Source organism: Miscanthus floridulus, chromosome 10, assembly GCF_019320115.1.
Source record: "Miscanthus floridulus cultivar M001 chromosome 10, ASM1932011v1, whole genome shotgun sequence".
In the NCBI taxonomy this organism is placed as follows: domain Eukaryota; kingdom Viridiplantae; phylum Streptophyta; class Magnoliopsida; order Poales; family Poaceae; genus Miscanthus; species Miscanthus floridulus.
The window spans coordinates 107,302,943-107,324,327 of NC_089589.1; the positions used below are offsets into that span (position 1 = coordinate 107,302,943).

Sequence of the window (21,385 nt, forward strand, 5' to 3'; positions counted from 1 at the left end):
GCTTTAATTATATTTTATTTGCAATTTTCCATGCATGTCTCAGTGGTTAAGTAAGATATTACTCTCGAGAAAACATTTTTTTAGTTTGCATAGGGTACACAATTCACGTTGCGGTTTGCAAAGATTAGTCTTGATATGCATCCTCTATTTCATATTTGATCCAGTTTTAGATTTTAGGATATATAATTCAGAGAGTCTTAACTAAGGAAAAAAATAGAACATGTTTTTTAGAAAAAAAAATGCAATTGGTTTTATTTTTTAGAATATTTTTCTATATTTTTTTGAGAATCTTCAATAAATTTTCTAATCACAGACGAACCAGCACTTCCCATCCATTGGACCAACCAACTCGGTGTCCGCTCTCTCAGCTGCCTCTCCAGTCTCCCCCCGACTTCGTCGGCGGCGGCGACGCGAGCTGCAGGCACACCGGCGAGGCGGTCACGCGGTGAGTAAAGTCTGATTGTCTGTCTCTCTCTCTCCCTCTCGCTCTCTCCGGGACACCTCAGGATTTGTTTTATTTGACGTTCCAGACCGGACGGCCACCACCTGTTCGACGGAATGTCTCAGGGGAGTGAGGCCGCGAGGAGCAAGAGGAAGACTGCGGATGGAAGTACAGACCGACTCAGTGGACTCCCAGAAGGTCTGCTGCTGGACCTTCTGTCCTTCCTTCCAGTGGCGGATGCACGATGCGGGATAAGGGGGGCTAAAACAATAGAGATGTTGATTTACATGAAGATTTAATGGTGAAATCAAGCTTTTGCTACAGTGATTAGGCTTGAAATCAAGACATTAGGGGGGGCTGGAGCCCCCCTAGCCCCCCCTTTGGATCCGCCACTGCTTCCTTCCATCGAGGGACGCAGTGCGGACGTGTGTGCTTGCCCGCTGCTGGCGCAACCTGTGGAAGGAGGTGCCTGCTCTCCGCATCACCCCTGCCACCATGTCTGGGTACTGTGGCGCGAGTGCCCTGAACAGGTTCGTCAACGACCTGCTGTTCTTCCGCAACCGGTTACCTCTCCATGTGGCCGAATTCAGCTCCTATGGAGGTGACAATTTTGATGAGGCTGTCCAGTATTTGGAGCTTTGGATTCGCTACAGTTTATCATGCCCAGTTGCCAAACTCTCTGTCACCAGCCACGATAAATATCAACGCTGGCTGCTTCCCAAGGGACTTATCACCTCGGAGCACCTGACAGCACTTCAGCTTACCCGGGTCAAGACACAGGACGATCTGGATTTCTCAAGTTGCGTGTCTCTAAAGCATCTGAAGATGACTGATTGTGGCATTTACTGTGATAGAATCATGTCCCCGTCACTAAAGCGTCTCATGATCGCACAATGTCACTTCATTGGGTATGCCCGTACCCAAATATATGCCTCGAATCTCATTCTCCTTCTGTTAGTTGACTGTATGGGAATGACTCCATTGCTCGTGAGCATGCCGTACCTAGTGGAGGCATTTATCAGACTTGGATACTGCAATGATTTTTGTAAACATAGTTATGAGATTGGTGATTGCGGGGATGAGTCATGTTGGGGATGCCAGTTCTATGAGGACAACTATGGAAACAATAATTGCATTCTTCTTCATGGTTTGTCAAGCTGTACAAATCTGGAGTTAACAGCTGCAACAGCACCGGTATGTTTTCCCTTAGCACTTAATTGTTTTTCATTGTTCGCCTTCCATTCTGTCCTTGCATTTGTTTCTTAGTTGGAACCTGGAATAGCCATTGGGAAATATGTATTGTGTAGATAACTGTGGCCAAAATCATGTCATGACGCCTAGTCAGTTTTGAATGTTAAATACATACTGAATGGTCCTATTCACTTCAGTTGCATCCCCTCATCATGCTTCTTGTACTGCACAAGTTGAGATGTTGAGTTATTCATACTGAATTTTCCTTTATGCAGTTCATTTTCAGGAAGGATTTGACGCGATGCCCTGTATTTAGCAAGTTAAAAACTTTGTTACTCAATGAGTGGTGCATTACTAATAACCTTGGTGCATTAATATGCTTTCTCCAGCACTCACCAGTTCTAGAGAAGCTCATTATTCAGTTTGAGCCTCCCGAGGTGCATGAATTCTCTGTGATAATAATCTGTCTATTTAAAGTAAACATGTATGATGGCCTAACTTGGTATACATGTTCTGACAGATACATGAGAGATTAGTGGAAATAGGAGGAAGTTATGATCTAAGGAAGCAATCCCTTGTATTGAAGGACCTTAATGTTGAAGTTAGATGTGATGATGGTGATGAGCGGGTTCACAAAGTCTTGGATGTTTTGGGTTCCTATGGTTTATCCCCTGAGAAATTCAAGATCCAACGACCTCCAAAACTGACTAGGGCCCGATTTGATGACACTTGGACTTCTGGAAGTAAGTTTTCTGTTGGCAATTTATATAAATTACTATATTTGTATGACCCTGTTTCTGTATGTATAAAATATAATGAAAAGGCTCCAAATATTGGCCATGGCCAAAGTTGTGGCACTTTGCCAAAATCAGAGCTTAAAGATGATGTATGTCTTGCGCCTTTCAAAATTGGGGCTGTGACAAAATTAGTGCAGAAAAATGGTGTTCTAAATGTAGCCATTCTAAATTTTTTCAAATATTATGATATGACATGTGGGCCTAGTATTCCATCTATTTGCTTAGGATCAAAATTGGAGACAAAACATGCCAAAGGGCGCCTAGCTCAAATGGTTAGGTGACCTAGCGGCACTCCTCAGGTCCTGGGTTCGACTCCCCGTGGGAGCGAATTTCAGGCCGAGGTTAAAAAAATCCCCTCGTCCGTCCCCATAACCAAAGCACTGGGGGGGCACCGGCCCAATTCTCACTTGGGCGACGGTAAGCCACCATGTAAGGGTGGGGGCGGGGGTTCAGGGGTTTTCTCGGCCGGGTGAGAAGGTCCTTCTTATTTGTAATGCTGCGGGGGCAGTCTTAACCCCCCTGGTCGAGTTTTTTTTTTTTGGAGACAAAATATAATAATTCTAATTAGACTCAAAATAATATACTAGTCCAGAATACCAAAAGTAGCAAGACCATCACAAGGTAACTCATGGACACCAGAGATGAGGTGACTGCAACTAAAACACATCCATGCCTCAAGTAACTGCTGCTTCAACTATTAGGAAACGAAGTTGTATTATGGCCATTCCATGCTGTCAAAGTTAGATGGTTTCACCTGAGACTATCTCAGGTTGCTTGCATAACTTTCACTTTAATGGCTCTTCATAAGTTGGGATGGGTTGGTATAAAAGGTACACTCGGAAAGCTACTACTATCAGATATGACGTGAAACCTTTAGGTTGCCTGCTGGTGCAAATTAAAACAATCAAGGCTGCTCCAAAAGAGATAAGAAAGGGACTGAATTCACTCATCATTCTGGTTGCCTAGGAGTTGTGGAAGCATAGGAATGCTTGTGTCTTTGAGGGTGCTAGTCCCTGTGTTCAAAGAGTTTTATCTGTAGTTTCTGAAGAGTGTTTGTTGTGGTGTTGGGCTGGAGGCTGGAGCTAAGGCTCTGCAACAGCTTTTTAGTAGGTTGCTACCTTTAGCTGTTTAGGTGTTTCTTGGGCAGTGGTCGTCTGTTTTTATTTCTTAATGTGTGGTGCTAAGAGTCCTGTAATTGGTTCTTGGGGGAGCAGGCTCTGCCTCTCCTCCGTTGTTATCTTCTTGATGAAATGACACGCAGCTCTCCTGTGTCGTTCGAGAAAAAAAAACTTTAGGCTTTTCAAGCAGCTTTGCCATGGTTTTTTTTTTTCCGAACCAGGATAAACTCCATTTCCATTAGCAACAGAAATCAAGTAGATTGAAAGGCCGGGCAGAGAGTTAGGCGACAAAAAGAAAGCGGTACAAGCTGGGATCAGTTGCCTCCGGTGACCAACCTGCTTAGTACACAGCCTATGCGTGTACATATCCCACTAACGAAAGTAAACACAACATGTATCAACATAAGAGTTGCAGATGAGTAGTCAGCATAAGAGTTGCAGATAAGTAGTTGAAACATCAGAGTTCCGGAGTGCAGCATCAGAGTTCCGGAGTGAGTTTCAAATATCAGATCAACTCCAGATGAGCACCACCCTTCTCCTCTTCGGCCAGCTCTTCAGTGGCAGTGATTCTTAGGCGAGGGTGTTGTGGCATTGTGACCATCAACCACTTCTCGTTGAGACCTGGCCTCAACGACCCTGCCCAAAATATATAAAAAAAACAAGCTTTTGTGGTTACTTATGTTAGAATAAGTGGCCAACCGATTCTATTTCAGGCCCCAAAGGGGCAAGTATACAAGTTTGTACATATGCAAAGAACACCTCCAAGTAGAGGGAAAATAGAAAGTACATATATACATCTAACACCCCCCCTCAAACTCATGGTGGATCAACAACATTGTGTTTGGAGAGCAAGAATCTATGATAGGCTCGTGTCTGTGCCTTGGTGAAGAAATCCGCTAGCTGAATCTCTGAAGGCACGTGGTGGAGGGACACAACCTGATCATGCACCTGCGAACTCATGTTGGAAGCATCAATGCCAATGTATTTGGTGAGCTCATGCTTGACCGTATCCCGAGCAATACTGATCGCACCGGTGTTGTCAGATCGAAGAGAGAGGAGTGGGTGCAGTGGCAGGCACACCAAAATCCTCAAGAAGCCATCGTAGCCATGTCACCTCTGTAGTCACAGTCGCCATAGCACGCAGCTCAGCCTCAACACTCGAGCGGGAAACTGCAGTTTGCTTCTTGGTTTTCCAGGCAATCAAGGAGGAGCAAAGGAAAACACAATAATCTAAGAGAGAGTGGTGATCAGTGGGATCACTTGCCCAGGTCGCATCAGAGTATGCCTGAAGCTGGAGAGAACTAGAGCGAGGGAAGAAAAGGCGGCGGGAGATGGTTCCATGAAGATATCGCAGAACACGAAGGAGGTTAGCATAGTGGAGCTGGGTAGGAGCCGAGACAAACTGACTCAAGATATGAACAGAGTAATATCAAGATGGGTGATCCCAAGACATACAAGGCTCCTAACAAGCTGACGATAGCGAGTGGGATCAGCAAGTGGTGCACCGTCAGTTGGTCGGAGGTGAACACTAAGCTCCATAGGACGTGGGTGTCGTGTCTCACTAAGACGCTGCTTCACATAGGCAATGTACTGAGATTCGTCACCTGTGATGATCATGTCATCGACATAGAGAAGAAGTGTGCAACCACGAGGAGAAATGTGAACAAAGAGAGCAGGATCATGGTCACTAGATTGGAAGCCAACATCGATGACAACAGAGGAGAAACACTTGAACCAAGCACGAGGAGCTTGCTTAAGACCATAGAGAGAACGATGCAACCGACAAACCATCCCATCTGGAATGGAGTACCCTGGAGGTGGCTGTATATAGACTTCCTCACGGAGGTCTCGCCATTAAGGAAGGTGTTCTTGACATCCAACTGAGATATCGACCACTGACGAACCGAAGCAACTAGAAGAAGAGTCCGAACAGTAGTCATGTGAGCGACAGGAGCGGAGGTCTCCTCATAGTCACGACCTTGCTCCTGTTGGAAGCTGTGCGCCACAAGACGAGCCTTGTAGCGCTCAAGAGAACCATCCGAGCGGGTCTTTACCTTGTACACCCACTTGCAAGTGATAGGAGTGACATGAGGTGGTAAAGGAACAAGATCCCAGGTGCCAGTACGCTCCAAGGCAGCAATCTCCTCAGCCATAGCATGCTGCCACTCCTAGTGAGCAACAGCCTCCCTATAGGTCGCAGGCTTAGCCAAAACGACAGCAGTGAAGCCAAGGCGATCGGGAGGACGAAAGGTGCTGCGGTCATGAAGGGCATAGCGAGGAGAAGACGCAGGAGGAGGTCCAAGGACGGACGAGAAGAGTCAAGTGGCGGTGCAGGCCGTGGACGACACATGTAGTAGTGAGTGATCTCACGCGCATGACACAACTGTGGTGGGGAAGGAGAGACTTGGTGGTGGAGAGGTAGGAGGAGGTGGCGAAGGTGGAGAAGTAGGAGGAGGTGGTGGAGGTGAAGTAAGAGGAGGTGGCGAAGGTGGAGAAATGGATACCTAAGGTGATGAAGAGGGTGAAGACGGCAACGAAAGATACAACTCAGGTAAAGCGAGGAACGAGAGGGACTCAGCAGTACTAGAAGGACCAGAGGAGGAACGAGGATAGTAAGGCCAGGACTCATCAAAGGTGACATCCCGAGAAATCCTTATCCGACGAGCAATAGGGTCATAGCAGCGATAAACCTTATGTTCCGTACTGTACCCAAGGAAAACACACTCAACAGATTGAGAAGTGAGTTTGGTTCGCTCACGAGGTGGAAGAAGGACATAGCTAACACACCCAAAACAACGAAGATGGCTATAGGAAGGTGGGGTGCCAAAAAGACGCTCATAGGGAGTGCAACCTTCAAGAGCAGTAGAAGGTTGGCGATTGATGAGAAAAATCGCCGTAGAAATAGCCTCAGCCCAAAAATGAGGAGCAAGCTTAGAGGAGATCAGGAGAGCATGAGTAGTCTCAAGAATGTGGCGATGCTTGCGCTCAGCAACACTATTTTGAGCATGAGCACCGGGACACGAGAACTGGGCAAGGGTACCCTGCTCAGCAAGATAGGAACGATGAGCAGTAGAGATGTATTCACTAGCAGAATCAACACAAAAAACTCGAATAGGAGAGTCGAACTGTGTACGGATCATAGTGGCAAATTGCTAGTAAATAGAAAGAAATTGACCACAAGAAGACATCAGATAAATCTAGGTAAATCTCGAATAGTCATCAACAAATACAACATAATAAGATTGTCCCCCTTTTCAAACAAAAGGGGCAGGACCCCAAACATCAGAGTGAACAAGATGAAAAGGTCGCTGCGACTTAGACTCACTAGAAGGATAAGGGAGCTGCAACTGTTTGCCAAGTTTACAACCCATACAATTGAAAGCTCTAGTTTTGTTTTGGTGAATTGATGAAACCCTAAGTGCTAACCTAGTTTATCTAAGTGATCATGAGATAGGTAGCACTAAGTCAAGTGGTGGAGCAAATGAAGATCATGTTGATGGTGGTGATGGCCATGGTGATCAAGTGCTCGGCTTGAAAAGAAGAAAGAGAAAAACAAAAAGCTCAAGGCAAAGGTGAAACTTGATAGGAGCTTTTTGGTTTGGTGATCGAGACATTAGCGAGTGTGATCACATTTAGGATCGATAGCCGTACTATTAAGATGGGTGAAACTCGTATCGAAATGCGGTTATCAAAGTGCCACTAGATGCTCTAACTTATTGCATATGCATTTAGGATCTAGTAGAGTGCTAACATCCTTGAAAATGTTTGTGAAAATCTGCTAAACACACGTGCACAAGGTGGTACACTTGGTGGTTGGCACATTTGATCAAGGGTGGCGAAGTTGGAGTTGAGAAGGGGCTGTCTCGAGGTGACTGGACGCTGCTCTAGCAGCGACCGGACTCAGCAGTCGCATCCAGTCAGTGGCACGCAGTGAAGGCGCCCTTGGTCCTTTGATCGGACGCTAAATAGTGAATGTGACCGGACGCGCAGGGCCTGCGTCCGGTCAGGGGATGACGTACGCTGACGTGTGCTTCTTCGCGAGCCAGAGAGGACCGGACTCGGAGCTGCGTCTGGTCACCTGTGAACGGACGCGTCCGGTCGTAGATTTTTCTCTCTGGATGCTTACTGCAAACGACCTGACGCTGGGAAGCCATGGGGAGCAGCGCGTCCGGTCAGGGCGTGTTGGCGCGGGCACACGCGTAGGCTGACTTGGCACCGGCGCGTCCGGTCTTCTGGACGGCGCGTCCGGTTGTAACTATCGCGTGGCGCGAAGCTAACTAGCCGTTGAGATTATGTGGACGAGGTTAAACCAATGGGCCACGTGGCGCGCTTTGCGCGACCAGACGCTGGGTGGCGTGCGTCCGGTCGCCCCGACCTTTACGCGTCCGGTCGCCCCGACCTTTACGCGTCCGGTCGGTGCGCTGTGGGGTGCTCTGTGAGCCCAACGGCTCTATTCGTTGGGGGCTCCCTATTTAAGCCCCATGGCTGGCTCTAGCTCACTCTCTTGGCCATTTGTATTGACATAGCTACCTTGTGAGTTTAGTCAAAGCCCTCACACTCATCTCCATCATAGATTGATTATCTTTGTGAGATTGAGAGTGAATCCAAGTGTATTGCTTGAGTGATTGCATCTAGAGGCACTTGGTGTTCGTGTTTCGCTGCGGGGTTTGCTTGTTACTCTTGGTGGTTGCCGTCACCTAGACGGCTTGGTGCAGCGAGGATCGTCGAGTGAAGGTTGGTGATTGTCTCCGGCTCCGATCGTGGTGATTGTGAGGGGCTCTTGACCTTTCTCCTGCGAAAAGCCAAAAGGTACTCTAGTGGATTGTTTATGGCTTGTGTGATCCTCATCTTGTGTTGGTTGTGCGGTACCCTATTGAGGGTTTAGTGTGTGATGCCAATTAGCGCGTGAACCTCCAATTGAGTGAATCGCCACAATGAGGACTCGTTTACCGGCAAGCAAGTGAACCTCGGTAAAAAATCTTATGTCATCTTGTCCGAGGATTTCTTGGTATTCATTGTGATTGATTGGCTCCATCATTGTGATTGGCTCAATTCCTCTACACGGCGGTATAATCATCACATCCTCTACCTTGCATTTATATTTCTAGTGTTGCTTCGTTCTTTAGTGTAATTAGTTTTGAGAGCAAGTTTGTGTCGAGTCTAGTGGTTAGTGCGACTCTTTAGTTAGTCTTCGAGAGCACACTAACTTAGTGTAGTGACATAGTCATTGTGTGCTTAGAGATCATAGACACTAGAATTGTGGTAGGTGGCTTGCTCTTTTAGTAGGCTAGCGCAACACTCGCTTCGCTGTTTAAATTGTCTAATATATTTGTTAAGTGTTGTTATAGAAATTTTCAATAGGCTATTCACCCCCTCTAGCCATTAGAACCTTTCAACAATGTAGAGCAGTGTGGACCTAAGACACCACTACCAACTAGACTGGACAATCTAGAACCAGAGAGGGCCTAGACGATGATGCCACTGCGCAAAAGAAGTGGTAGGCGAAGTAGCGGACGCAGATGCTAGAGAACTGGGAGCCAAGTGAGCCAAGGTGGATGAAGGAAGACACAACCAATCAAGCTCCCATTGACGTTTTGAGTCCCGACGCCTAGGCCCAGTCCCACCAAAAGATCTGTACAAAGGTTCTGAACACAACAAGAATCAGATTCAAGAATTATGCGACAGCCATGATCAGTGATTTGACTCATAGACAACAGTTGCATGGTGAGTTTAGGAACATGGGAAACGGTAGGAACATCAAAGGAAGATGTCGAAAGAATGCCTCTCCCAGCAACGGAAAGCGAAATGCCATCTGCAGTTTGAACAAAAATAGGTGGATCGGGAGAAGACACAGATGACAAATTGGTCGAGTCGGGCGTCATATGAAAAGAAGCACCAGAGTCATGGAACCACGGGGATGATATACCTGGAGGAGGAGGAGCAGAACTAGACGCCTGAGCAGTAGTCCCGTGAGCTGAGGCCTGAGCCGTAGTAGTAAGGCAACGAAACAAGGCAGGAACCTTCTGCTCCGCTGCAGACACTGAACGAGTGCCCTGCTGAGTAGAAGAGCCACCAGAGCCCTGAGAGAAGTGTCTGCCACGACGCCCCTGTCTGTCGCGCTGCTTCTTGCGACACTCCTCATGACCATAAATCTTGCAATAGCCACACTGAACACCAGAAGGAGCCCCCGCCACCACTAGAGATTAGGACAGAGGCGAGGAGACCGAGGAAGGTGTGTCCGCCAGGACGGAGGGCTGCAGCGGAGCACGACTCACACCCCCAGCTCGAAGACGGGTCTCCTCGGCTCGCAGCTCAGGCATCGCCTCTGAGAGAGATTAGCGCGGACGACGAGTCAGCAACTGCACCCGGACAGTCTCAAACTCCGGACGAAGCTGAGAGAGGAACTCGTGAAGGCGAAGTGTGTCTCTCTGGTCCCGGTGGCAGTCACAGCACCAACAAGTGCCACCACCGCAGAACTCAGCACACAAACCGTCGAGACGATGCCAGACGGTTGTCATCTGACGGTGGAAGTCGTTAACTGTAGAATCAAGCTGACGAAGTAACTGAGCCTCCTCAACAACAGCGAGGTACATCGCTTCGTTACGGATCTCATAACTGCGACGAAGGTGGTCCCTCATAAGGTGTGAAGTGGCAAGACCTCGGGCGACATCAACCTCCATGCTTGCAAGTAAAATGGCCTTAGCAGATTTCTCCTCGCGTAGTCAAGTCTCATAGACACCGAGATCAGACTGGTAGCTCTCCATCTCAAGCTCAAATGCCTCAAGCAAAGCACTCTTGGCATCATCAACGGCATCTGGTGGGTACGTGGGCGGTGTTGGGAGAACGGGACGCGAAGGACAGACCCGCTCCCCTGTGAGGTAGCCCCACAGCAGTTGTCCGTCCATATGAACCTCCATTGAGGTAGCCCCACAACAGCTGTCCGTCCATATGAACCTCCATATGGAAAGCAAAATCTCCCCAATTGGTGCCATTGAAGAAGACAGGGCAGCGGGGGACAGGAATAGCACCAGGACCACCAGTGCGCCCGGGGGACTCCATTGAAGGAAGGAAGCAACTAGCTGTTTTTTTTTGGAGAAATAAGAGCAGAGAAGGAAACAGGGGAAGGAAACAGAGAGAGCTCGCGGCCTGGAGGTGGGCGAGCACGTGCCGCGCGAGTGGGGCTCGGGCGACACAGGTGGTCGCGCGGGCGGCTCAGGCGGGGTCGCGCGATGGGGGCGCGGGGGTAGCATGGACGAGGCAGGCGCGGCGCGGACAACAGCGCGGGCCCGCGCGAGGCGTGCGTTAGGGAGGAGGGGCGCGGACGCGGAGCTGGCGCAGTGGCGGCGCCATGAAGCGTGGGTCGGCCGGTTGCGCTGGAATCGCCGGCGTCGCTCAGGTAAGGATGGAAACCCTAGCTTGATACCATGTTAGAATAAGTGGCCAGCCGATTCTATTCCTAGCCCCAAAGGGGCAAGTATACAGGTTTGTACATATGCAAAGAACACCTCCAAGTAGAAGGAAAATAGAAAGTACATATATACATCTAACAACTTCAAGAGGATGTTTGTTTCTTTTTTTTTATCGAAACATGCTTTATTTCGACACTTCCAAATTGTAAGCAAATAGTTGAGTTTAATAGAACATGCATCGACTTATCATTTGGAAGCCATATGCGTAACCACAGCCAACATTTATGAGTATAATTTGGAGTGTTATTAGCACCTATTAGACAAACAATTAGCCCCCATTTCTCTCTAGCCCCTCCACACTTGGAACAAAAGATGATTGCTGGATTCATCACATTCGCAAAAGCAACAAGTAGGACTGCCTTGCCACTTTCTTTGTATCATATTATCGTCAGAGGCAGAGGCTCATGGAGGCAAAACTTGGCCATCCCCCCCCCCCCCCCCCCCCCCCCCCCCCCCCCCCCCCCCCCCCCCCTGTAGGACAGCATTAGCTTTAATAGTTTATAATTGTCATGAATGCTTTATAGGACTGCATCTATAGTCATGGTCTGAGAAGTTCTGATAGTTAACACGGCAGTAGCTTTTGTAATTGGCCCCTCGTTTTTGGTTTAACCTTCGCCACTGATTATCCTCTGAATCATTTTCCATTGTTCCATCAAAATACCATCGAGCCATCTCCTGAAGTTTAACTGGCAACTTCTAGCCTTGCAACTGTATATATATACTGCATTTGGTTTTGCATCACAAAGTTCAAAAAGTACAGGTTTATATGGCTTTGGCATGGTTGCATCAGGTTACAACTACAATTGTATATAGCTTTGCCTTGGTTGCATCAGGTTGCAATCTGTAGGTCACCTGTCCAGCAATCGAAGAACCTTGTTATTCCGGGTTCCAACTGCTTAATAATGTGCCTATACGTTCATGTTGTGCAGGTTTCAGCTTCGAGCAGGAGATCTAGTTACACTGTTGACGGAGGCACTGAGACTCTCAACGCTTCAGAGTTCAGAATGCATGTGAGGATAACCGAAGTCGTCTTGTGTATACTGGCAAGTCTGGATCTTATCATGTCATCAGCACAGTTATGGCACTGGCCTGGTCTGGTCTAGGAGGCACTGCAACTCTCGCTTCGCACGTTCCCTTCATGTACATATTCGCCATGCATTTTGTTTCTCGCTCAGCATTGGTATCTCTGCTGGGATAAGTCATGTCGGATCATGCGACGGTCCCAGAATGTTTGCCCTGCATACTTAATTACTGAGTTCACATGTCCTGCTGATTGTAGTTCTGCACTTGTGCTACCCTACACCTGTGTCACCTGCTTGAAGAATTTGGCTCAGCCAGTATTATTCCTAGTATATGTCTTCCGCATGTGGAGGCCACGACGCCATAGCTCGGACTCGGACTCGCCTATGGATTCGTCTTGGCTCATGACGTTGACAGTGGTCGTACTGTATATCGCAAGCGCCATGTCTTGTAGTGAACCCGGCAGTTCTAGTTGGTGGTGCAGTGGATTGAATTGGATTAGGCTGATTTTTTTTTTTTTTTTGGAGAAGGTTGTGGTAATAACTTAAAGAATTAATTTGCTATGGATTAGGTTAGGTAAGAGATGAGTTTCTAGGATCATGTCCGTACGTGCGACGGGAACATCAGATAGTGACCGACCAACTCAACACAATATCCTTCTTAGGACGTCGCTGTCCAATGAAGATAAATCAGGACCTGCTGCTATATATTAAAGAGCTAGGCAAACCTAATAGATAATATTCGGTTTAGGACCATTACTACAGGATGGACTTGTTGTCCCGGGCGGTAACGGCCTTTAGTCCCGGTTACTATGCCGGGACAACGATCCCGGGACTAAAGGTGGAACCTTCAGTCCCAGGTCATCGAGCCGGGACTAAGGAAGGACCTTTAGTCCCGGTTCATGTTACCAACCGGGACTAAAGGCTCTCCAGCCGAGCAAACGTGGCCGCACCCTTTAGTCCCGGTTGGTAACCCCAACCGGGACTAAAGGTTCATTTTCTTTTTCTTTTTTTTTTGTTTAATTTGTTTTCAGTTCAGTTACACATATTTGTTTAATATATAATATGTTTTTATGTACGTATTCTACACTGCTAATATAAATACACACACGCATATAATTACATCTAATTCTCATCTCGAGCATTATTATATTCAAATAAAGTATGAAACTATATATATTATAGATATATATGTATATATACAACACTCTCATAATCTTGTTCTCGAAAATAACGATATCAATAAACATTTAATTTACATCATTTATTCCTTAGGATCAAAGTAGAACTCGCCGTTGGGATTTAGCATTTTTTCTAGAAGAAATCCTGCTATTGACTCTTGAACTGCTTTCATATGGTCTTTTTGCATGACCCTTTGTAGATGACATTTGTAGGTCTGAAGTTATCAAATATCCATCAAATTATAGCTCAAAAACATGTTTCAATAAATAAATATCCGTACTAGTTGACCTTGCTTACGTGATCATCTCGACGAGCATTTCTCCACCGGACGGCACCGTACTTGGCCAAGGAAGAGCTCTGATTCTACGAGGAAGAGAACACGGTCTTCCACGACCGTTGCCGCTCTCCCTCGTAAAATCAAAGCTCCTCCTTGACGTCCGTTACCGCTCGGCAGAGAACATGCTCGCCGAGCTGAACACGGTCCGCAAGTTCAACTAGTACGGATTTTCTATAATTTTCTAACTATTTTCTAAGTTTTTCATTTCATGAAAAAATTAATTCTAAGATCACGTAAGCCGCCGGGGACGATGATGGCGCGTGCTCCAGCGAGGACGAGCGAGGCGTGATTTTGATGAACTAATTTAACTTTTGTTTATCCAAACATATATGCAAATCATCATGTGATTTTGAGCTAAAAATGACATATAAAATCATAATAAAGTCCAACATATAAAGTTACACATGCATCTACATCGCAAAATGAGATAAGGTACTGATAAAACATAAGAGGATTAAGTTTGTTACCTCCAAAATCGAAGAGCAACACCAATGGAGGGGGAGAGAGCAAGAACAACAGCAAGCTGAAGAACAGAGGCAGTGAGTTTGAATGGAATGGCTCAGGCTCGGGAGGAAGAAATGAGCTGGTCTATAGGCCGAGATAATTAGTCCCGGTTAGGGGGCCAAACCGAGACTAAAGATTAATCTTTATTCCCGGAGCATCACCCAAACCGGGACTAAAAGCTTTAGTCTCGGTTGGTAATACTAGCCGGGACTAAAGATCCCTGCCCCGCGGACGACCGTTGGGCAGGAACCTTACCAACCGGGACTAAAGGATCCTTTAGTCTCGGGGGCAAAAAATGCCGAGGCTAATGTTAAATTGAGACATTGTTCTAAAGTCTGTTCTCTAGTAGTGGACGGAAACAATACTCTCTCCGTCCTTAAAAAATAATGTAATGTAATTCTAGCACAACTATCTATTCCCTCACTAATATAATAATAAAGAGGTAAAATTTCTCTCCACCTATTTTTTGGTCCGGTAATCCATCAACTAACTTTGTGAATGTGGAAAATCACCTATAGCCCTTCTCTTTATATAACCAGGAATCCAATTAGATCTCTCCAATTTCCGGTGAATAGGAATTTTAATCCAAATTGGAAAAATATATTAATATGGACAACTAGAAATCTTATTAATTCAATTAGATCTCTCCAACTCCGAGTAATCGGAATAGGAATCTTAATCCAAATGCAAAAATATAAGAATAGAAATCTAATAAAGAGGAAAGAATGGTAGAATTTCTTTGTTTCGTTTCTTTTATGTTCTTTCTTCATTTTTTTTCTGGTTTATCCGTTTTTACTTGCTCTGAGTATGTGTTGCTTTACGTCCATTTAGACGCTTTTCACTTGGCTCCGAATATGTTCTGATTTTTTCCCATGGCTATTTTCTAGAGTACATTTCAATTTTCGTCATGACTATTTTTTACTTGGCTTCGAGTATGCTCAGATTTTTTTACAAACAATAAATAAGAGATCATAACCATTTTAATCTTAGACTACTTAAGAAACAAGGATTTTTATCACTAAGTTAATTTAATTTTTGACTCAAATTCATGACCCGTGATACAACTCACTACGTATTGGGTCTCGTTGCAACGCACGGGCATGTTTGCTAGTAAATAAAAAAAAGTCCCGTGCGTGCACACTCCACGAGATCTTGTATTTAGAGGACTTAGGATATGCCCAGGAGCTCGTAGGAACGAATCCGAGAGCAGTAGACCAAGCTCGTTTGCCGATTGATCGATGGTATTGTTTGAATTGGGATGAAGAGTAGCAAGGATCCAACCTAATCTGGTACCAGGTGTAAGTAGAGGGATTGGTAGAGAAGAACAACATGAATAGTTCGGAGGAGGAATGATTAGCTATCAGTCTGGTGTTCATTTTTCTTCTCTCATTCCTCTCGGTCTATCTCTTTAATTAATTAAGCGTTACAAGCCGATTAGCTCGTGCACGGCTGTGGCCACGCGAGCAAGCATGCAACCTCACTGAACCCATGTCCACTCGAGTCCGGCGAGCCTAGTGTCGTGTTGGTGAGCTCGATCTTGTTCCATATCACGGCCAAGTTCCTCTTATGCTTTCTTCAGAAGGTGTCGTAGAAGCTAATGATGCGGCACTTGTAGAATACATGAAATAAATAAAAAAGTAAAACTGAAAACAAAAAAATAGATTAAAATAAAAAGAAATAAAAATAATGAAATCCATATAGAAAACATAAAAGAAAAGATAAATGAAATAGAAATAGAAGAAACGAATGAAAACAAAATAAAACATAAATAAAAATAAAAAATTAATTAATTACGGTAAAAAATAAATAAATAGAAGAAAGATAGAAAGTTATTAAAAATAAAAAATAATAGAAGAAAGGAAAGAAAACAAAATGAAAGGAAATAAAAAAAAGAAAAGAAAGGCAAAAGAAAAAGACTCCGTACAACTTAATATCCCAATTGTCTCCGGCCCAATAAAGACGAAACGGCCCAACAGCAACCATTCCATCGGAAATCGAAACTCGGAACGCTTGAACCGCAACATCAGCGCCGGATCGGAACCGCCGCAAGTCCGATCGAGTGCATCACGCGTATACGTGCAAACCGCAACTCCTGCCCCCCGTGCAAGTCTCCACCATATACCGGACTCGCGACACGTACGTACCCAGAGCAAGAGCAAGTCCATCTCGACTCACCGCAGACCGCAGGCCGGAACAAAACCGATCATCTCTCGGCCGGCGTGCCTAGGGCTCCGACGGTCCAATCCATCCGGCTTCGTCGTTCGCTCATCTCATGGCGTTGGATGTGATCGTGCATCGTAAGCGCCCGGCACCCAGCCGTGCGAAGAAGGCCGGCAAGAAGCAGAGACGACGACGACGCTACTACAAGATGCCGTCGGAGGAGTACTACTACGAGTTCAGGTTCGACGACGACATCGGCGACGACATGGTGGAGGTGAGCTACGAGTTCGACTTCGACAGCATCGACCGCTACGAGATGCTGGAGGAGTTCGGGCCGTCCGACTCCGACCCCGCCGTCGCCGAGGCGCGGGACCGGTCCACGGGCGAGACGGTCGCCGTCAAGCGGGTGCGCCCCAGCCAGGGCGACGGCGGCGCGGCGAGCCTCTGCGCGGTCGTGCGCGAGGCCAGGTGCCTGGACGCCTGCCTCGGCCACTCCTCCACCCTGCAGCTCAGGGGCGTGGCCGCGGACGACAAGACCGGGGACCTGTTCATCGTCACGGAGCAGCTCCTCGGCAGCGGCTGCGGCGGTGCCAGCACGCTCCGTAGCCGGCTCACGCGGCCGTTCTCCGAGGCCGAGACGCGGGCGCTCATGAGGCAGCTCCTGGGCGCGGCCGAGAAGATGCACGGCGCCGGGGTCACCCACCGCGACATCAACCCGGACAACATCGTCGTCGGCGCCGGCGGCGTGCTCAAGGTCTGCGGGTTCCGGTGCGCGATCACGCCCGCGGAGAGGTTCCTCGGGGAGCCGCACCCGCCCTTGGGCGCGCTGCGGTACTGCTCGCCGCACCAGCTGAACGGCCTCCGTTGCTACTGCCCGGCGGAGGACGTCTGGGCGCTCGGGTGCGTCATGGCCGAGCTCCTCGCCGGCGAGCCCCTGTTCACGGCGGATGCCCAGGAGGACTTGCTCGATGAGACGGTCGACCTGAGAGACGAGATCGTCAACTTTGGGGCCGATGCATTCGACGGCGTGCTGGAGGAGGTGTCGCTCGCCGGCCGTGAGCTGCTTGCTGGCCTGCTGGCCTTCGATGCCTCGGAGAGGCCCACCGCCGCTGACGCTCTCAAACACCGCTGGTTCGCCGAGAACGACGTCGCCAAAGCAAAGTCTCGAGTTGTGCGTGCCTATAAGCAACGATAGCCATGGACACGAACTGATTTTTTTAAACAATATATGCAACGTCAATTGTTTTCTCTGTAATATTAACTACTGCTAGTACTGTAGTTGGCAGGAAGAACTGCATTATGTTGTTGATTCCATATATGATATCATTAAGAATTTGACAGAAGGAATTAATTATGATAAGTATGTGTTTTTTTTTACTTCTTATAGTATTGCAATTAAAAGTTTTTTGTGCAGGTTGATTTTCACAACTAGGGATGCTTGGCTATATCTTGAGGAGACAGTGGTGCTAACATATGAGGAAAATAATAGTCTGTTTGGTTTCCATAAGTCAGGTGACTTATTAAGTCAGGTAACTGAAAACCAGTGACTTATAAGTCATGTCTGTTTGGTTGTAGATGACTTATAAGCTTATTAAAGGTGTGGGCCCCACGCGAAAAAGGATGACTTATAAGTTTTAAACAGGGGTGAACCAACTTAAAACTTATAAGCAGGGGTGACTTATAAGTTGGTAGTGTTTGACAAAATAAGTCACTTATTTTACTTTTTAACTTATAAGTAGGTGACTTATTTGGAACCAAACAAGCCCTAAATGACTAGCTAGCCATCTTTGATCAGCAATCCGCATTGACCTCCTCCACCAGGTGTGCTTATATAAGCATTAACATACGACTCTGACCCTGCTAGTGACCTCTTCAGAACGACGCATATACTCCTTATGCAATCTCTGCAATCAGACAGCAAGGCTGAAGAGATGAAGGATGAGTATTAAAAACCATTGATTTAGGGCGCGTTTAGTTCGCGAAATTTTTTGGCTGTGGCTACTGTAGCACTTTCGTTTGTATTTGGCAATTAGTGTCTAATTATAGACTAATTAGGTTCGAAAGTTTCGTCTCGCGATTTCTCACCAAACTGTGCAATTAGTTTTTTTTCGTCTACATTTAGTACTCCATGCATGTGCCGCAAGATTCGATGTGACACTTTAGAGTGAAAATTTTTTAGGAACTAAATAGGGCCTTACAGGACAGGGCAACAACAGCAGACCCGAGACGCTGTCCAATGCCAATGAAGATAAATCAGGACCGTCAGCTACGTACTACCGAGGCTGACAACACATCCTGCAAGGCATCCCCTCTGAAAGAGAACGATGTCTGCATCACAATACAAGCAGCAAAGGCGAGATCAGGAAGTGTAAGGCATTACATTACAAGCAGCAAGGCCAACACATACTGCCGCAAGGCATCCCCTCTGAAATAGAATGATGATTCAGCGTGTGCGTCTTACCTAGAGTGTTATCATGACATTGTTCATTTTCATGTGCAGACTACAGAGGGAATCTGAATTTCAGCAGTAATGGCAACGCGAGACCAAATGGAGATATAAGAAGTACAATCACTAAAACATAGATAGCCTATGCAATCACTGAACCGAGTCCACGGTAGCACAAAAATGATAGGAACATAACAGTACTTCACGATCAACAGCTGAACAATCACTGAACAGCAAACAGTTCATGATATTTCAGAATTCAGAGTAGCATGAGGTTTTATTTATTTTATTGGTTGATGATGATGCCGGTCACTTGGTAGGGTCAAGAACGTGTCCCACGAACACAATCACCCCAGACCGCTCCTCCATGATGAAGAAGGTGAATGGATGGTCGGCGGTGAACTCGACGATGTCAGGCGGTCCGCCCCCACCACGTAGTTTGAATGCCACCGCTCCAGCCTCAGTTCCCTTCTCGTTCACATTAACCACCGCCATGTGCGCAACCTTGCTCAGGAACAGTGCCTGCTGCCGTGTCTTGCCGTCACCTTCGTCACCGTCGCACATGCCCCGTAGGTCGGCGGCCTCCGGCGAGAACGGCAGCGTCAGACCCAGCTGGCAGAGAGTCTCCTTGAGGTTCCCCCGGTTGAATGTTATCTTGAACTTGGGCAGCTTCAGGTTCACCCACCGCAACTTCATCTGGGCCAAGATGCTGTACATGAACGCTGGCGACGCGGTGACCACGTCCACCATGGTCGCCATGCCGTCACGCGTGTCCGGGAGGAAGACGAACATGGAGTACCGACTCGCTTTGGAGGCGTGTGGCCACACCGACGGCTCATCCTCAGGTTTGGTACAGCCACCATCCGGCTTGGCCTCCTTATAGGGGATCTTGAGCACCTTGAAGCCGTCCATGCAGGCGACTTGCCGCAGGGTGTAGTAGGACATGGACATGAATTCTGCCTTGGTGTGGCGGCCATCGAGGAGGTGGAACGTGGACGTGCCGCAGGGTTGAAACGGCTCCATCCAATCGCCCTTGAAGTAGACGGCGTTGGCGAGCACGAGGTCGGTGTCGGCGTTGATGTCGCCGGTGGAGATGATGGACTCGATGAGGTTGTCCGTCGCCTTCTTCACCCATGAGTTGATCATCTTCACAGCGGCCTCGGGCTTCACGTACGTCGTACCATATATGCATGTAAGTGTCATTAGTGAACAACTTGCATGATGGATCATAAAACATTTGGAAAAACCGATCCAATCACGCGGAAAAATACACGATCTCGAGGTGGAAAGATATGTCTAAGAAATGAAAGGACATGATTCCCAATATAAATGAATAAGAGAAAGAAAATATAAAAGTGACCGGGTGATTTAGAAGTAGTCGGAGATTCCTAAATGGAAAGTTACCTTTTAGAGTTAGATATTGAAAATGATTGCAAGATTCTTATTGCAAAATTACCTTTTAGAGTGAGAAATTGAAAATGATTGCAGAAAGCTAACAAATATACTACCTGCTTTGTTGAGTGAATTATAAAACTCATTGATTTAGCAATTTTTATTACAACTATTGGAAGAATATTTGTAAACGATGGCTTGCAATTTTCTTCATTTTACGCCGTACGTCCTAATAGAATGAGAAATCAGGCCCCAATCTGATCTAAATGCATTCAACATCTATCTAGGTTTAGATATTGATCATCTCCTATAAAAAAAAAGATATTGATCATCTAACAAGTACCAATGCAAGAGAATTGAAGTACAAATATATTCTGTTTTAAAGTGAAGCAGAAAAGGTACCTCTCACACTTTTATTTTTGTGCAACACATGCCATGGAACGATGGGGAAAAAAGCATCTAATCTAACCCACTAACCTCCTCGGTGAAGCTGACGGTTCTCGCCTCCGACTTGTAGGCCTCGGCGGCGACGTCGCGGAACGCGTCCGTGAGCCCGCCGCGGGAGGCATCAACCCAGACGCCTCCGCCGAAGAGCACGCGAGGCCCGCCGGCGCCGGAGCGGTCGGCAAGGACGCGGTCCGCGACGCGGCGGCCGAAGTCGGCGAGCTCCTCGGCCGATGGCGCGCCGAGGAAGGCGAGCAGCTGCGCCAGCGTGGCGCCGTGCGCGCCCGCGGCCGTCAGCGCCAGCGCCGCGTGCAAGGACACCGGCGAGAACGCGACGTTCTTGTTGGTGGCGATGGCTGCGGCGGCGGAGTCCTCAGCGCCAGGAGCCGGGGGCGCCAGGTGCTTGGCGAGGCGGAGCGCCAGGGCCGTCTGCCCGTCCCGGGTTGCGGTTGCGGCGTCGGTGGCGGCGGCGGCCATGGTTGTCGAAATGGGAGAGGAGTCGTCGCGTTTGACGTGACTTGCGACGTGTGCGATAGATGCGGACTTTATCGGTGGGATAGGTGCAGTTTTTACGGGCAACATTTCATGTGTAAATTAATCAATATGTACAAACTTGACCACCATGCTGATCTAATAGATAGAGTGAGGGAACTTAAGCACAAGAAAAGGACGATGGGTGGGGGGCTTAAGCACAAAAAAATCCCGCCTCTCACCCCATCCATCGATAGTTTCCAAGTTTGTACATGTTAGTTGGTTTACACCGATTTTATGCGATACGGGGTATTCGGATATAATTATTATTGTGTTGACTGATTCTTGCCGTTTAAGAAAAGATATTATATTTATATAAATGCTAAAAATGAGTCGATCCTCGGCTAAAATAA

The 21,385-nt window shown here is 47.3% G+C and overlaps 3 protein-coding genes across 3 annotated transcripts; 2 read left to right on the forward strand and 1 right to left on the reverse strand.

The window, feature by feature from the left end:
- The first annotated feature begins 319 nt into the window (after window positions 1–319).
- Window positions 320–12,282, forward strand: LOC136486939 (uncharacterized). The gene is made up of 5 exons (XM_066484026.1): window positions 320–445; window positions 531–1,636; window positions 1,909–2,070; window positions 2,154–2,376; window positions 11,947–12,282. Exons 2-5 carry the CDS (start codon window positions 938–940, stop codon window positions 11,970–11,972), a joined length of 1,110 nt encoding a protein of 369 aa, XP_066340123.1. The 5' UTR covers window positions 320–445; window positions 531–937; the 3' UTR covers window positions 11,973–12,282.
- Window positions 12,283–16,331: 4,049 nt separating this feature from the next.
- On the forward strand, window positions 16,332–17,414 carry LOC136489223 (putative cyclin-dependent kinase F-2). Its single transcript, XM_066485922.1, has one exon. It carries the CDS (start codon window positions 16,332–16,334, stop codon window positions 17,412–17,414), a length of 1,083 nt encoding a protein of 360 aa, XP_066342019.1.
- Window positions 17,415–18,875: 1,461 nt separating this feature from the next.
- On the reverse strand, window positions 18,876–21,049 carry LOC136486938 (putative serpin-Z5). Its single transcript, XM_066484025.1, has 2 exons — window positions 20,535–21,049; window positions 18,876–19,829 (listed from the first exon to the last, which is right to left on the reverse strand). Exons 1-2 carry the CDS (start codon window positions 20,976–20,978, stop codon window positions 18,975–18,977), a joined length of 1,299 nt encoding a protein of 432 aa, XP_066340122.1. The 5' UTR covers window positions 20,979–21,049; the 3' UTR covers window positions 18,876–18,974.
- Between the last annotated feature and the right edge of the window lie 336 nt (window positions 21,050–21,385).

Excerpts from the sequence above, each read along its gene's own strand:
- LOC136486939 (XM_066484026.1), top strand. The coding sequence starts at position 938 with ATGTCTGGGTACTGTGGCGCGAGTGCCCTGAACAGGTTCGTCAACGAC. Across the intron at positions 2,071-2,153 it reads TTCAGTTTGAGCCTCCCGAG|ATACATGAGAGATTAGTGGA; the intron begins GTGCATGAATTC and ends ATGTTCTGACAG. Across the intron at positions 2,377-11,946 it reads TGACACTTGGACTTCTGGAA|GTTTCAGCTTCGAGCAGGAG; the intron begins GTAAGTTTTCTG and ends CATGTTGTGCAG.
- LOC136489223 (XM_066485922.1), top strand. The coding sequence starts at position 16,332 with ATGGCGTTGGATGTGATCGTGCATCGTAAGCGCCCGGCACCCAGCCGT.
- LOC136486938 (XM_066484025.1), bottom strand. The coding sequence starts at position 20,978 with ATGGCCGCCGCCGCCACCGACGCCGCAACCGCAACCCGGGACGGGCAG. Across the intron at positions 19,830-20,534 it reads CCGTCAGCTTCACCGAGGAG|CCCGAGGCCGCTGTGAAGAT; the intron begins GTTAGTGGGTTA and ends ACGTACGTGAAG.